The 15,686-nt window shown below is 53.6% G+C and overlaps 1 protein-coding gene across 1 annotated transcript in view; it reads right to left on the minus strand.

The window, feature by feature from the left end:
* Nucleotides 1-355: 355 nt before the first annotated feature.
* RUNX3 (RUNX family transcription factor 3) overlaps nucleotides 356-15,686 on the minus strand; it is a 37,650-nt gene continuing 22,319 nt past the window's right edge. The window contains exons 4-5 of the mRNA XM_005529711.3: nucleotides 14,541-14,705; nucleotides 356-3,727 (exon numbers count right to left, since the gene is read on the minus strand). Of these exons, the coding sequence (XP_005529768.1) occupies nucleotides 3,204-3,727; nucleotides 14,541-14,705 (689 nt within the window). The 3' untranslated portion in view covers nucleotides 356-3,203. The remainder of the gene's footprint in view (nucleotides 3,728-14,540; nucleotides 14,706-15,686) is intronic.

A 15,686-nucleotide genomic window follows, 5' to 3' on the forward strand; every position in this document is an offset into this window, starting at 1 on the left:
CTTCCTGTGCACAGGGACAGAGCAGAGTGATGAACCTTCCTCTGCACCGGGACAAAGAACAGAGTGATGAACCTTCCTCTGCACCGGGACAGGGAAAGAACAGAGTGAGGAACCTTCCTCTGCACCGGGACAAAGAACAGTGATGAACCTTCCTGTGCACAGGGACAGAGCAGAGTGATGAACCTTCCTGTGCACAGGGACAGAGCAGAGTGATGAACCTTCCTGTGCACAGGGACAGAGCAGAGTGTGAGGAGCCCCCTGGGCCGGGCACGGCGAGCAGTGACAGGCGGGAGGCAGCGGGGCCGTTGTAACCATTCGTTTATTGTTCCACATGGCATTGACAGGATTACACGGCCACGGGCAGCGGAGCAGAAGTGACCCCATACCAGAAAAGCAGAACCGTCCCCCAGCCGTGGCTCTGTCCCCACGGCAGCCCCGCGGAGCCCGGCTGTTCCCAGGGGAGCCAGAGCCGGGAGACTCCTCCAGCCACAGCTTCCCCAATGACTTCTCCAGGAGCAGACCCTCCTCTTCCTCTTCCTCTCCCCGCCCCACCTCCCCAGTGACAAGTGCTACAGGTTAAAAATTGGGCTACATATTAAATATAGGGTATTACCTTCAAGTAAGGCTGGGGTATTACACAAATAACCACATTTTTTGGTATCGCTAGCATTATTTTCTCTTTTTAATGTCCATCATAAGACACCATTAAAAAACCCAACAACAACTTTCGCCTTCTTTATCTACAAAGATCTCTGATCTCATCTCCTTAGTCTGGTGTTATTTTACCCTGCACATACACGTATTAGAAGCATTATTAAGAATCGTATCCTTCAACACATTTAAGAATTATATTATTATAACAAATAAGACCAAAAATTAGATTTTATAGTTAAATATTCTGTGAGCCAGACAAAGGGGCTTTACTGTACAAGCGATTGTGCATTTTTTTTTAAAAAAAAAAGCAAATTATAGTGCAAAGCAAAAAACATTGGCCTGTCTCGTGACCATTTGCATACAACAGAGGTGCATCTATTTACACCTTCATATGACAATATGTCATAAAAACAACATCGTTGCCATTCTTTTTATTATTTTTTCTTTTAAAACTCACTACAAACAGTCTTAAATTAACCTACAACTATGAATGCCTTGTTTCCTTTGTGCTTTCAACCAGTGGGATGGGATGACAAATGCAAAAAGGCATCAAAACACAGGCTGCCCTGTCCAGCTCCAGAGCTGGCGAGCGCCGGCGCTAAGGCAAGTGGAGGTTGCAGTTTTGCTGGGGTAAGGCTTTGTTTTTGTTTTTTTTTTTAAATTATTATTATCATTATTATTATTATTACTATTGAAAAGAGTTGTTCTTCGTTGTTTATGGAACTGTGAGTGGTCATGGCAGCTCTCCAGGGCAGCCAGGATGTGCTGCTCCAGCCTCACCGTGGTAGTGCAATTCCAGGGCTCTGTGCTGAGGGTGACCGGCTGCCAGCTGGGAGCTGGGGACAGGTGACAAGGCTGGGATGGTGGCACTGAGGCACAGGGACCAGGAGGGCAGCTCTGGGGGTTGGGTTTTCTTGTGTTTATGGGAGGGATGGAGACAGAAAGGCACGGTGCTGGTGGCACTGGGGCTGGGAGTGTCCCCTGGCTGCGGGGAGGGCTCTCCAGGGCAGTGGGTACTGCAGGCATGGATCCCCAGGAATCTGTGCCCTCCCAGCACGAGGAATCCTGAATCCAGCCCCGATTCCCGTGCCAGCAGAGGGCACAGCTGGCCTGCAGGAGGTGACAAACCCTGTGATGTGACCAGAGCCAAGCCCCTGAGCTGGTTTTGGAGGAGCCCTCAGTGCCCCTCCAGCCACCTCCCACCATGGCCCTGTTTGGTTGCCATCTCTTTGGTGTGTGGTGCTTGGCAGACCTGGTTCCTGCAAATGCCACCTGATGCCACCAGTGGCACCTTGAGTGCCCTCTCTTCAGCTTATCCCTCTACAGCGAGGTCCCCGTGCTCGGGGTCACCTGGGGGAAGGACAGGAGCGTGAGGGGATGGAAAAGGCCACACAGCATCAATTCCCAACATCCCCACCACCAGGAGGAGAAACTGCTCCTTTCTCCACATCTCAGAGCTTCCAGGATCGACTGACACATGTGAGTCAGAACAAGAGGCTGTTAATCCTCTGGGTGAGAACATGGGAAAGGACCAGAACAGATTTATGATGCTTTGCCACCAGCAGTGAGTGTTGTCGCTCAGAGGGGATGGAAGGAACACCTGCAGAACGGTGGCAAGGCCGTGCCAAAGGCTCCTGAGCCCCTTGGAAGTGCATCTCAAATGTCTCAGATTGTCCTGAACGCCGCCTTCACTTCAGCCACCATCACTGAGGTTTGCTAAGGGGAGCAAAGAGCTGAATGGTGAGGTCAGGACAAGAGAGCAAACAAACAGAACAAAACATCTCTGTAAAAAGTACATTTCGTGTGTAAACATAGAGGGGAGGGGTCAGCCAGGCCCGGGGTCAGCCACGTTACTGATTGACAAAGGGCGACAATGACACCAAAATGAACAATACAGCTTTGGTCATCAACAAATAATAACAATAATCACATCACAGCTCTTGTTCACGTGGCTGACTGAGCCCCGGTGCCCCTGGCTGTGCTGCAGACCCCACCGCTCTTTGGTGCTCAGGGACCCTTCACCAGCGGGGAGGGAAGGACAGGAGACAATGGGGGTTTTTTTTCTTTTTTTTCTCCTTTTTCTAAAAGTTCAGTCCTCGTGCACTGGCAGAGAGATGGCTCGGATGACTCCCTGGTGTTTTTTCTCTTCTCTGAACCATTTTGCAGAGGAAGGGTGAGGTTATCCTCACTTCTGAATGCTTTGTGTGGGGAAGAGGTGTGAGTGAGATGAACGAGAAGTGTTCTGCAAGTACCAAACATCTGATTCCACACGTCCTTGGGGTTTTTTTTTCCCCTATGTACAATCCACATACCTAAAACATACGGAAGGAACCACATCAAGCGACACATTCAAGCCTCGTGGGTGTTCACCTTGAAATGTAGCGAAGGTCTCGGTCCGTCTTCGCTTGATGTTTGCATGCAGAGAATCCTTTGCTTTGGGTTTGGAAGACTTTGGTTTACCTTTTCCCTTGGCATCACTTTGGTCGCTCCCAAAAGGAGCCACGTTGGCTGATTAAGTTAAAGACACGGGCGCCCAGCTGAGTTCCTCCTCAGTAGGGTCTCCAGACGGACTCATCCATCCTGCCAGTGGTGCTCATGGTGGTGGGGGAATTGCTGTGGCTGCCGTCCGCGTCCACGCCGTCGTTCTGCGCGCCCAGGCTGGGGTTCATCAGGTTGTTCCCCGCCGAGGCGCTCGTGCAGGACGAGAGCATGCGGGTGGGCGAGCGCTCGCCTCCCGCCACCATGGAGAACTGGTAGGAGCCCGAGGACGTCCCGTAGTACAAGTGGTAGGGAGAGGGGTTGGCCTGGAAGGGCCCGCTCTGGTTCTGCGTGGAGCTGGGGTACGGGGGCGGCAGGTAGGTGTGGTGGAAGCGGGTGGTGGTGGGCATGCTGGTCATGCTGATGCCCCCGATGCCCGTGGCCGAGGGCGTGGCCGTGTAGGGGAAGGCGGCGGACATGGCACCGGGGTAATGCATCCGTGGGTCGGAGAAACGCGTCTCCGTCAGCGCCGGCAGCGTCGGGAAGGAGCGCTCGAACTGCCGCGGGTCCGAGAAGGGGCTCAGCTCCGACGTGCCTGCCGGGGTGAGGGAGGAGAGGGGGTGGTTAGAGCATTCCCAAGGAATTAGAAGGGAAAGCACCTCTTGGGTCCGCCAGGGAAAAGAGCTGAGGGACTTAAATAAAAACCCTAAACCCATTTGTTTAAGTTGCTCCCATTTCCTGTCCTAAAATTTGTTGTTTCCTATCCAAGAAGGGACACGGCTAAGCTGACTTCTCTTAGGGGTCTATTCATCTCGGGCAGACTAAAGCAGCACACCCCATAAACACAGAAAAAAGATGTTTAGCCATGACATCAGCTGTGTAGTAAATAAATGGAGGCAGGCCCCAGACGGCCGGGCCCTGGGATCATCCATCCCTGCTGTATACACACACACACACACATGGAGACAGGCAGGAAAAGCTGGAGCCCAGACCAGCCTGCTAAGCCTTCTTGTGGGTGGCCTGTTCGTGCTGATACCATCAGGGGATGGAGCTGATAAACACACAGCTGAAAACTCCCAAGCCAGGAGCCACAATATCCCTCTGCTTGAGTTCTCTGTGTATTTTTCTCCTTCCAAGAGGATAAAGAGAGTGAGAAATTCAGGCTCTCTGCTGGGGGAAGGGAGACTCGGGGCAGCGTGGTGGGGATGTTCCCCAGCTCCACTGGATATTGGAGCCCCCCACGCCTTTTTCTGGAGGGTCTAAACCCAAAGGGGGTCGCAGCCAGCTTGGAGCTGGAAAGGGACCTTGGCTTTGGACCCCATCCTCCTGCAGAAAATCCAGGTTAGAGGTGGGAATCCACAGCAGAAGCTCCTTTGAGGAGCTGGAGGGATTCCTGTGGCTGTCTCAGCTGTCCCAAGGCTGAGACAGAGCCCAGGAACCTCTGGCCTTGGTGCATCAAGGCACAGAGAAATGAGGTTTGCTCTCCAAGGAGAGAAGTGAAACTTCTGTCCTTCAGACCTTCTCAATTGCCCTCTTATTAAAAAGCAGGACCTTTCTCCTTTGCTAGTGGGATGCAATCCAGCCTCAAAAGTGCTTTTTTTTGGTCACATCAGCTGGATTTTGTATCCCTCAGAGCAAGAGAAGGTGAGGTGAGTATGCTAAACACGCCTGTTGGTTTTGGAGATGCATATACATACAAACACACATCCAGAGGGTTGTGTGGCTGCTCTGCATGCACAGGGACGTGCGTTTCAGATCTATTCATTACAATGAAGCATTTTTAACTTCTCAGGGCTGGTATTCCAGGCCCCGAAGCATTTCCCCAGGAGAAAACACTCGATTCAATCCCTTCCAGCTACCTGGTGACACGGGCACGCTCTGGAGGAGCAGGTATGGAGGGGATTTGATCTGAACCTCCCTTCTGATCCCAGGTGAGTCCTTCAGCTGTGGAAGGAGAAGGGGAGGATCCTCCCTCCTTCCCCTGCAGCCCTTTTGCGGGCACCCAGCAGCGCCTGCCTTCCCACGCAGGCTCCACGGAGGGGAAAGGCGGGGGAGCACCTGGTTTGTGAACGTGGCTGTGGCTTTGGGGCGAGATAAGAGAGGAGCAGCTCAAAGCTGTCCCGAACCACACTGCTCTGCACACACCCGGAGCTGGAAAGCGCCCGTGGAAGCGGCTGCCCGGCCACAGGGCCAGCCCTGCTCCGTGCTGGGCTGGCTGGAAAAGCACAGAGGTAGGAAAAGCGCTCCCAACCTAATTTCACAGCCCAGAAAGACGCCAGGACCCATCCCAAAGCTGTGCTACAGCCACAGCCGCTGCCAGGCACTGGGAGCTGAGGTTTGGAGACCAACTCTGCAAGCACAGCCCCATGGCCGTAGCAATCCTGCAGCATCACAGCTTGAGGCAGGACCATGGGGCAGAAATCCTGCTGCACCTGGACTGGAAAGAAAAAGTGCTGTCTTCTGAATGTCTCCCCTTCAATTCGGCAGCCCTGCACTGAGAAAAAGCAGCCTCCAAACCCCCCTCAGCCCCCAAAACAGGCAGATTGCTGCTCGCTGCCTTCCCAGAATCTCCAGCGCTCCTTCATTACTTTTCACAGCTCCATAAATAATATTCCATAAAATGCAAATAGAAATCAAACCTGAGCGCTCAGGGCACATTTCCCTTTTCCTCTATAGTGCACTCAAAGAGTTTTTTTTTTTTTAGAGGCTACATTTTATTGGCCTGAATTTGCACCATTTGGCAGTGGGTCCCTGCTGCTAATTTAGACAGGAGCATGTTAAGAGTGTTAATTAGGGGCCAGGCACAGCAAGGCCGTGGGGTCTGGAGACACTCAGGTACAGCTCTGGCAGGCTCTGAACCCTTGGCCAGAGCACTCTGCAGGGCTGAGATCTGCGAATTTGGATCCTTCAAAAAGCGAATCCCTCCGTGCGAGCCCCTCAAAGGAATCCACAGTCAGCAGAGCCCTGAGGCGTTTGAGCGTCAGTGACCAGCTCGCTTTAACACCCGCCGGCCTTGGGCTCTAAGTCTGGCCTGGAATAAAGCTCCAGCTTTCCCTGACCAGTCTGAGGCTACAAATAAAGCCCCAAACCACTCCAAAAACAAAACTCCGCTGCCCGCGGCCCTCGCAGGGCCCGCCTGAGGCGGCCGCCCCCGCCGCCAGCAGGGGGCGCCCGGCGGGCTGAGGGAAGGAGGCGGGAAAAGAGGCGGGAAAAGAGGCGGGAAAGGGGAGGGAGGGAGGCGGCCGCCAGAGGGGGCTGGGGCCTCGCCATCGCCTCAGGGCCGGCACCTCAGGACTCCCCTCTGTCCTGAGTGCTTCACCTCACGGGTGCCCTCCGTGCTGTGTCCTTCACCTCAGTGCTCCCCTCTGTCCCGTGTCCTTAACCTCAGTGCTCCCCTCTGTCCCGTGTCCTTCACCTCACAGGTGCCCTCCATGCTGTGTCCTTCACCTCAGGACTCCCCTCTGTCCCATCTCCTTCTCATCAGGACTCCCCTCTGTCCCATCTACTTCACCTCAGGGCTCCCCTTTGTCCTGTATACTTCACCTCAGGATTTCCCTCTGTCCTGTGTGCTTCACCTCAGGGCTCCCCTTTGTCCTGCATACTTCACCTCAGGATTTCCCCTCCATCTTGGTCCTCGCCTGAGGGCTGCCCCTCTCTCCTGTATCCTTCACCTCCAGGCTGCCCCTCCATCCTGTCTCCCTCACTTCACAACTGTCCCTCCACCTCAGCTCTGTCACCTCACAACCGCCCATTCTATCTTGGTCCTCGCCTCAAGGTTTCCTCTCCATCTCATCTCCTTCACTTCAGGGCTTCCCCTCCATCCTGGCTGCCTCATATTGGAGCCTCACGCCCCTGCCCTGCATCCGAGGAAGTCTCCACTGAAACAACCCCGGCGAGATCCAAATAAAACATGGCCATTAACGCCCTCCATAACCACCTAACTCAGCAGCAAGGACCCTCTGCACAGCCAGGATCAAACAGCAACCTGGAGCAAACAGCTGCAGAGCAAAGCCAGGGAACAAGGAGTGGGTGAAGCTGCACCCTCAGACCCCATGTTCCCTTTGGAATCACAGCAGAAAATGGGCTTAAAAATCCCGTTTTGCTGTCCCCTTCCCCTGCACATCTCACACACATCTGCTCCGTAGTGCTGCCTCCGAGGATTTACTACGGTTTTCCCTCGCTTACTCGCCGTCCAGCCCCCATTTGCTTTTTTGGACCCTGGCAATCCGAGCTTGAGTACTTCAGTTGTCCAGTTGCCAATCAAAATATTTGAAGGAAATGTTTATTTTCTTCTCGAAATCACACCAGCTGCTGCACTAACTGAATAAGCCCATTTAGCTGTAAGAATTTAACCATTGTAAGAGTGAATTGAGTCCCCCAACTACTCCAAAATCTGACCCAATCTATCAGCGGAAATGTCAATGTTTTGGATGGGAGTTTGGGGAAGTGTGGAATGTGTATTAAATAAAAGCCATGTAAAGGTCAAAGCCCTGATTAGTAATGCCACTGTCTCCTCCTTAGGGCTGAGCTGCCCCGGGGACCGCAGAGGCCGGGACACACCCCGTGATTTAATTGTGCAGCTGTAATTTGCACCTTTTGAGGACCCCCAAGTCCCCCCCTCGCATGTGGGGCCGGATAGAAACATGCTTTGAAAGCTGCTCAGCCCCTTTCCAGATAAAACAACAGTGCTGCAGTGACACAGCAGCCCTCTCTCTGCCTCAGAGACAATTCAGGTCTTTCCTTGGGTGGGTGGCCAGGAGATAAATGCAAGGAGATGCCCCTGATGGCAGCCAAACCTCAGCTGGGTCATGGTGGCAAGGGCTGGCCATGAGATGGGAAGGGCTGCTTCGTGAGGCTGCCGACCACAGAGGTTTCTCTGGGTGTGTTCAGCCACCTCCCTTCAGACCACGTTGGGTTTGGGAGCTGCCTTGGATGGAGTGGAGCTGGTCCCTGCACCCTGGCGGGGTCAGGGCTGGTGGATCTGCTCTGAGGTCCCTGGAAGCCTTTGAGAAGATGAGGCAATGGGCCCTGCAGGTGGTTTTAGGGATTGATGTGCATCCATCCCAGAGGAGCAGTGAGTGCTGCCACTACCTCCCAACCCAGGAACACATCTGCTCTGCCTGGAGGGAAGAAAGGGCAGCAGAAGACACATCAGGACCTCTTCAGTGCTGCAATAGTACCCAGACAACCAGCTCACCCCAGGCGTGTGGCAGAGCACAGCACCGGGGCCTGGTGTACAGCAGGATCATCATTATCAGATTGTCTGGGGCCAGGCAGCGACGTGTGGAACCTGAGCAGCTCCTCAGCACCCCAGACACCAGCTGGTCTCCACCTTAGAGATGTGGGGAGCACGCGGTGGCTGATGAACCACAGCAATATACCTGAGCTCGTGTGGATGTTACACAACAAATGCTCACAGCGTGTGAGACACACAGAGAATAAAGGGAATTTAAAAGGAGCTTGATAGCGTGGCACTCTCCAGGTGCATAGAATATAAAATATCTTCAGCCTGGCCATCAATCACTATTCTAATTCTAGGTGCCTTGCAAAATTCTCATGAAAAATCTACCCCAGGGTAAAAAGCCCTCCTTTCCTGTCTTACTCCACAATGATTGACGACAATGTAAACACTAATGATACTTTACGCTTCTGTATATAACACACCAGCATGTGTGTGACGAGTGGGGACGGACATTCCCACTCTGGATATACCTTTGGCTGTTTTTGCTCATTTCTGTCACTCTCAGACCTCCCAGCCATCTTTGAGCATTTTTTTCTGATCTTGGTCCCTCTCCGCTTCCTTCCCCTGATCACAGTAACTCCATGTGGGAGCACGGAGAGGCAGGTGGCCACGAGAAGGAGAGAATCTCCATGGGAAGGTGCACGAGATGCATCTGATCTGTGAAGCCCCAGCTCATCTCTAGAGAAGGCGCCGCTCTCCTCCCCACCCACGCATGCAGGCACGCTCTCACGCCTCTGTCACGTATGTTAACAAGTTCATTTGTTTCCAAGTCAGAGCCAACTAAAAAAGAAAACGGCCCCTTCCTCCCAGCCCACGTAAAATAGAGCAAAATATATTTTGGGGGAGGAGGGGAGGTGTTGAAAAGAAAAAAAAAAGGAGGGTGTGAACAGCATCCGTTGTTACACGCCCTTGGAGCGCTGCTCTGTATCTGATAGAACCAGCTCACAAACTGGGTGCACGGACTTCCTCTGCAGGCTCTGAAAAAAAAACCAAACGCAAACCCCAAACCAAAACACAACAACACACGGGTCCTTATCACAGCATCGCCAGGCACCACCTCAACACTGCCAAGCACGTTTGCTGCTCAGTTTTGCGATTCTCCCCGGACGCCGTGTGCTGCCGTGCACACACACACGTGGCCCCAAACCCACCCTGCCGAGCAGCACAAACGCAGCTCCTGGGTCCTCTCCCACCCCAAATACTCCGGGCAGCAGCAGAGCAAGGAAATTCCCAGGTGTTCCCAGCTCAGTGAATCATGCGCCGCGTCTCGGCCTCCTCTGCAAACCCTTCCAGGTCCATCGGGATGCTCCAGTTGTCTGGACTCATCCTTCTGGGGAGGACCCTGCTCCTAATTCCGCTGTGGATTTATGCAGAGCCAGTTCAGCCCCATGTGCCTGCAGTATCCTCCAGACTGACATGAGCTCCTCTGCCTCTCCGTGCTCACCCCCTCGATGTATTTACGCAGAGCAATGGGCTCCGCTCCCCGCCTGCCCTTTGCTAGACTAAACAAGCCCAGCTCTCTCAGCTTCCTGCTCAGCCTCGCTCATCCCAGAGCCCTCTGCCCGTATCCCCCTGCCCTCTGCATCCCGCAGTCCCCTCGGCTGCATCCCGCCGAGCTAATGAATAACGGTGCTAATTGGAGCGGGTGGGTGGGCTGAGCTGGGATGGCAGGCACTCCCCTCCGCCCTGCCTGCGCTTTGCTCTTTACCTGTATTCAAAGGGTATTAAAACAAATTAACAAGCCCTGACTACATAAAAGGAAGCTGCTGGATTTATAACCCAGCCTGCAGCTAGACCACCTTGCCTGCCGAGCAGGTTTGGGCCAGGCCGCGTCTGCCATGGGAATCCCACTGCGGAGGGGTGATGGCACAGGGGGCTCCAGCGGGCTGGGGGCTCCCCACCCCGCTCTGAGCCTGGCACTGTGCATCCCAGCTCTCTGGGAAATCCTGTGTTCAAGGCAGGATGGCACCCCTGAGGCAACTCCTGAGGGATTCCTTGCTGTTGTGTGGGGACGGCCACGCGTCCACGGCACAAACGCAGCGGTCGCGGCTGCCTGGACTCTGTCCTGGGGGCAGCTCCTGCCCAGCACCGCTCTGTGGTTCATCTGTGACTGTTCCGCACCAAATTCACCGCAGGGACATCACAAATGTAAAGGAGAGGAGCAGAAAAGCAGTTTAAAGATAGACACAGAAGCTTGAAAGCAGGCAGGAAACCCATCTCGAGCATGTTCCTTCCTTTGAGGCTGAAGCTGAATCCCACAATATGTTTTCTTCCCACTAATGCTTGCCTAGCTTCCTTTGGAAACAATTTAGTCTCTGCCCATGGTAGAATGTTTTTATCCATTAAGAAACGGATATTTTAAAGAAACCATAAGTCAATCTGGACAGGGATTAGGAAGCAGCAATTCAGTGTATTTGCTGGGCCCATAATTCAGGACTTAACCTCAGAGCAGCCACGTTGCATTTCGGAAACAATAGGGGCACTTGCTGCCTATGCCAAGAGGCTCCTTAAAAGTAATGCAATACTTTAAAAATGTATATTTAAAAAGAAAATGAGAGAGAAAGACTTTACTTTAAAGGCATATGATGAAGCATTCTGCTGATGATAAAAATGTTGCGCTGGGCTGAAGTAATGGATTGGGAACGAAGCTGAGCAAATTCCAGATCAGGAGATCTGAAGCTCTTCACCAGTGAACAGAGTCTCCCCAAAACCATTCAGCAGGCACTAGGGCTAGGAGAGGCTTGCAAAAGGATCTGGCATTTACTGTCCTCCTGGTGAAATCAAGGGAGTTTGGCTTCTCTGGAGCAAAACCAAGAGTGTGCAGAGGGACGTGAAGCGCATCAATCAGAACAACTCGCTCTGGTACCGAGGAGATCCAATCTAAAACCCCTTTGCAATTGTCCCGGGGAGCACAAGGCCCCTCCATGCTGCTGGACAAGGCACACAATTGCTTTTGAGTGGTTGAAGATGTTTCCACCACAGAAGTCGAGCGTGGGCGGTCCTGCTCTGCTGCGCTGGGAACAAAATGGTTCAGCCTGAGCCACTGCTGACACACGGGCAAGGGAGGACACAGAGAACTGGGGGCTGCTCCTGGGGAGGACGTGTGTCTGTCACCAGCCCGCCTCCCCTGAGCCAGGGGGCTCTGAGAAGCAGCTGAAGGCAGGCAGCAGAAGCCCCTGTAACATCTTGCTTCACTTCTGGGAGCTACTTGATTTTTCTGAGCTAAAAGGCAAAACTCGACTGAAGCAGGCACGCGAGGCTCTGGCTTGGCGTGCCCGGTAATGAGGAACCATTTCGAGGCATCCTAATGACAGCTTGGTGTCTCGCTGTGGGGATGGCAGAGCTGGGATTGCAAACACTCAGATTTTCCAGACCTCTCTGGAGAAGCACTGGGCCAAATCCTCAACAGAGGCTCTGCTGGGCTGAAGCCAGGGAAGCAGAGCTGGGTGCTGAGGAGGGTCTGACCTGCCCGGCAGCTCAGTGAGAGGTGCACCTCATCACACCCAGAATTACCCTATTTACCCCCCAGAGCAGCACAAGTGGGAATGAGATCTGGTGTGTGCAGGGTTGCCAGTGCCCATCCCATCTGGGGACAGGCATGGGAAGGGATTGAGTCTCTGCCCAGCTGAGTGGGGCAAGGAGCCACTGAAATACCCTGACACTGGAGAGAGCAGGACCCGACCCGCTCGGCCTCGGAGCCGCGCTCTCTCCTCCCTTATTTCCTGGCATGCCCTTCAGAAACCATCGGCTTTCTCTTACCGGGAGGGTTTTGGTTTGAGACCATTTAACCTCAGGATGATCATTTTACATGGAGGCTATTTATAACCTCCAGGGGCTGCTTTACTGAAAGCCTCTGCGAGTGGCTGAGGGCCAGACCCTTGTCCCACTCCCAGCGGCGTCCTTGCCGTGATCTCCACCACGACCACAGCTTTCCCTCCTCAGGAGGAGAGACTGGACTGGGCCAGAGCAAACACACCTCCCAATAACCCCAGTTCTAAAGATAAACCCTGTCTCCTGCCTGCCTAAAAACCCAAACTCCACGTGCTGTGTTCAGGGAGGTGATGGGATCCCCCCACAGTGGCCAAGGCTGTTCCTGAGCATCCCAGCTCCCAGCCTGCTTTTGCCAGGAGCGGATTAGGAAGTTTGTGCTTGGTCAGCAGAACAGGGAGGCCGAGCAACCCCAGCACAGGAGCAGGGGGAACCGGGCACTGATGGAGGAAAAAACCTTCCTTGTCCCCCTCTTAATCCCTGCACAGAGATGCTAAAAACATTAACCTTGGGAAGCACCCCGTAAAAGATAGCGGGGGCTGGATGAACCCCAGCCTGCCCCATCGCCCCTCCCCGCTGGAATCTCATTCTGCTTCCCACTAATCGGCCTCTCCTGTGTGTTACCCAAGAACGTGCCAAGTCGTGAGAATTACAGGCCTGTTAACTCCCGTGTTATTCTTGGCACGGGCCGGGCTCCACTTGCTCAAGTAAAAATTATGATCTTTGTGAATAAGGCGTGTGTGTGTGCGCGAGAGAAAGAGGGGTTTTTGAAATGATGGTTATGATTGGTCATAGCCAGAGCTGTGTCAAAAGGACGGGGCTGAGTTGAAAATTACTGAGCTGGTCCTGCTCCGGAGCCCACAGTCATTTTAAGAGGGTTCCTCCGACTCGGGAACAAGGGAGCCAAGAGCAGAGCGTGCACAAACCGCCTTTTGCAGCATTCCTGGGACTTGGGATTCACTCTGCAGGAATGATTTCAGAGGCTAATTTTGTGTGTCTCCACTCCTGCTGTCACTTGACATTTGGGAATTTGGCAGGGGCGGTAGCTTGTGGCCAACTCCATTTTTTTTCTCGTTGAATTTGTGTCATCACCTGATTCTTCGCTCCAAACGACGCTCTTTGGGTTTCTGGCACTGCAGGGGGCTGTGCTAATTTAAAATACAAATCTTTTTTTCTTCCCTCAAGAATCTCTTTCTTTATGATGCGGCCAACGGGACAAGCCTAGGAAACTCTTTCTCTCTCTCCTTGTGCTTTTAAAAAAACCCAAATGATAATCCTAAACAAAATGCCCGTGTTCTTCTCATAAAGCCTGCTAATATCAATGAAAATTCCAAGCATGGAGATTTGCATTTCAATGAGAAATAAATTAAATTTTCTCTGTAATTTTGGGCAGGGAGGAGCGGCACAGCTTTTACAGTTTGGGTAACATTTTCAAACATGTCTTTACACCCAAAACCCCTTCTTTGCCAATGACACCGAGGCTTTCAAACCACCATATCCCTTCTGAAAACACAGCACGAGGCTCTTGGGAGCTTTTTCTATGAAACTTTCCCAGAAGTGCCACTTCTCACCAAAATTCCAAACACAGACAGCTTAAATGCTATCCCTTGAAGCCCTGTTAGTATCTCTGCCGATTTCTGAAGGAAAAGAGCCAGCGAGACCGAAAGCACACGGAAAAGCAGCACCGAAAAGGACAGGAGAACGGTCCCTTAATTCATCCTGGTGGCATCTGCCCGTGCAGAAAGCCAGGAGCAGCACAGCAGCTGAGATATTTTAATGCCTTGCTTAGTTTGGGACTGAAATTCTGGGATGAGCAGCCTGATCTCCATCAGGTAACTCCAGTGGCAGCTCCTGGCAGCAAGCTTGCAGATTCCTGGGGAACGCCCAGGGACTCGGGCGCTCTTTGCCGCTGGCAGATCTGGGAAGAGCAAAGGCTCTGTGTGTGTGTGTGTGTGTGTGTGTGTGTGCCCATGCAGGTGTGCATCCGTGTGGGGAATTATGCTGGAGCTGGGAGAGGGATCACCGCACTTGGCAGCCTCACAATGATAAGAAACCGTTGGGATTAGCATGTAAAGCGCGGAACAGCCTCTCCGGCTGATGCATAACCATAGCGCGGCTGCCTTCATGTCAGAGGAGCTGCTGGGTTCAAAGGGTGCTGCTCGCACCTCCCTCGTGCTCCTGCTGCTCGCTTGTTCCTCAAAGCCCAGATCTGATGCTGCAAAAAGCGACTTAATGGGTGCAACGAGGCTTCCAAGGTCAAGAAATCCACACAAACCCCTCCCTGGCTCCTTAAGCAGGGAGACTGCAGCTCTAAAATCCCATCCGGAGGGTGGCTCGCACTCAGCCGTGCCAGGAACACGAGGGTTTGGGGGTGACACTGGGACAGCCGGGGGGTTACCTTGGATTGGAGTTTGAGCCTGGGAGCCGAAGTGGCTCGGGGTGCTGAGGGATCCGCGGGGGTTGGGTGTTGTCGGGGTGACTCTCATGGACTGGCGCAGCCGCTCCAGCTCTCCGTAGCGGTCGGTGAAGGGTTTGGCTTGGTCTTCCAGCTTTTGTCTGTGCCCTGGAACGTGATAAAAGAGTTTGGTATCTGATCAGCCCCCCTTTGGCTGCAGCAGCCTGGTTATGCAGGGAGCCAGCGCAGCCTCCGTCTCTGTGGTTTGCTGTTATTCACGAGGGATAATAATGGGTGCCAGAGAGCGGAGAGCAGCTCCGGGGGCAGATGGACACACAGTGACCCACGGGGCAAGCTCCAGATCATCCAGAAAGTCTCCAGTCAAGGAGCTGGATCAGTCCCTGCCTGAGCGACCGACCTCCAGCAGCCCTCACCGCCTCTCAACACGGAGGGGAGACGTGCAAGGCAGGAGAAACCATGTCCTGGCAAAGCGGGGACTGGGCAACCAGCAAACATTGAATTTAAAGCGTTTTCTACAGCGTTTGCTCACTGCATCGAGAACAAACTCTCGTCTTACTCCAGCCCCCACCCAGCTGTGCCCACCCAGCTCGGTCAGAGCCAAGTGGGGCTGGAGGAGGCACAGGAGGGATGGGATCAGCCCGGTACCACACCTTGGCCACCTCACTTTGTCTCTCTCTGTTCCTCTTTCCTCCTCATAAAACGGGCAGACTAATCACCCTCCTCCCCCAGGCAGGCCAACAGCTAATGAGCGTTCATCAAGCACTCCCAGCTCCTCAGGTAGCAGCTGCTGGCACAGGGCAATAATTATTAAATTTATGCTAATTGTCCCGAGGCGAGAGGCGCGTGAAACGCACTTGATACAGAACTTTCACATTTTACTGTATTATTCATTGCCAAACGGCTTCGCTCTCTCTCTGGGCCGGATTCCAGCCTCAGTTACACTCAGTTACTGATGGAGGGGCTCCAGAGGAGCCTCAGCTTTCCATCAGTGCGGGGTTCAGACCTGGCCACAGCCCGAGCGCCCCACAACAGCCCCAGCTCTCTGCACCTGCCGCCAAGGCGCCTTCCCCAGGTGGCACCGCCTCGCCCCGGCACAATCCCGGCGCTCAGGGCACTGGAGATGTGCAG

This window comes from Pseudopodoces humilis, chromosome 27 (genome assembly GCF_049639895.1).
Source record: "Pseudopodoces humilis isolate 2021_Gansu_Grassland_sample_001 chromosome 27, ASM4963989v1, whole genome shotgun sequence".
Lineage (NCBI taxonomy): Eukaryota > Metazoa > Chordata > Aves > Passeriformes > Paridae > Pseudopodoces > Pseudopodoces humilis.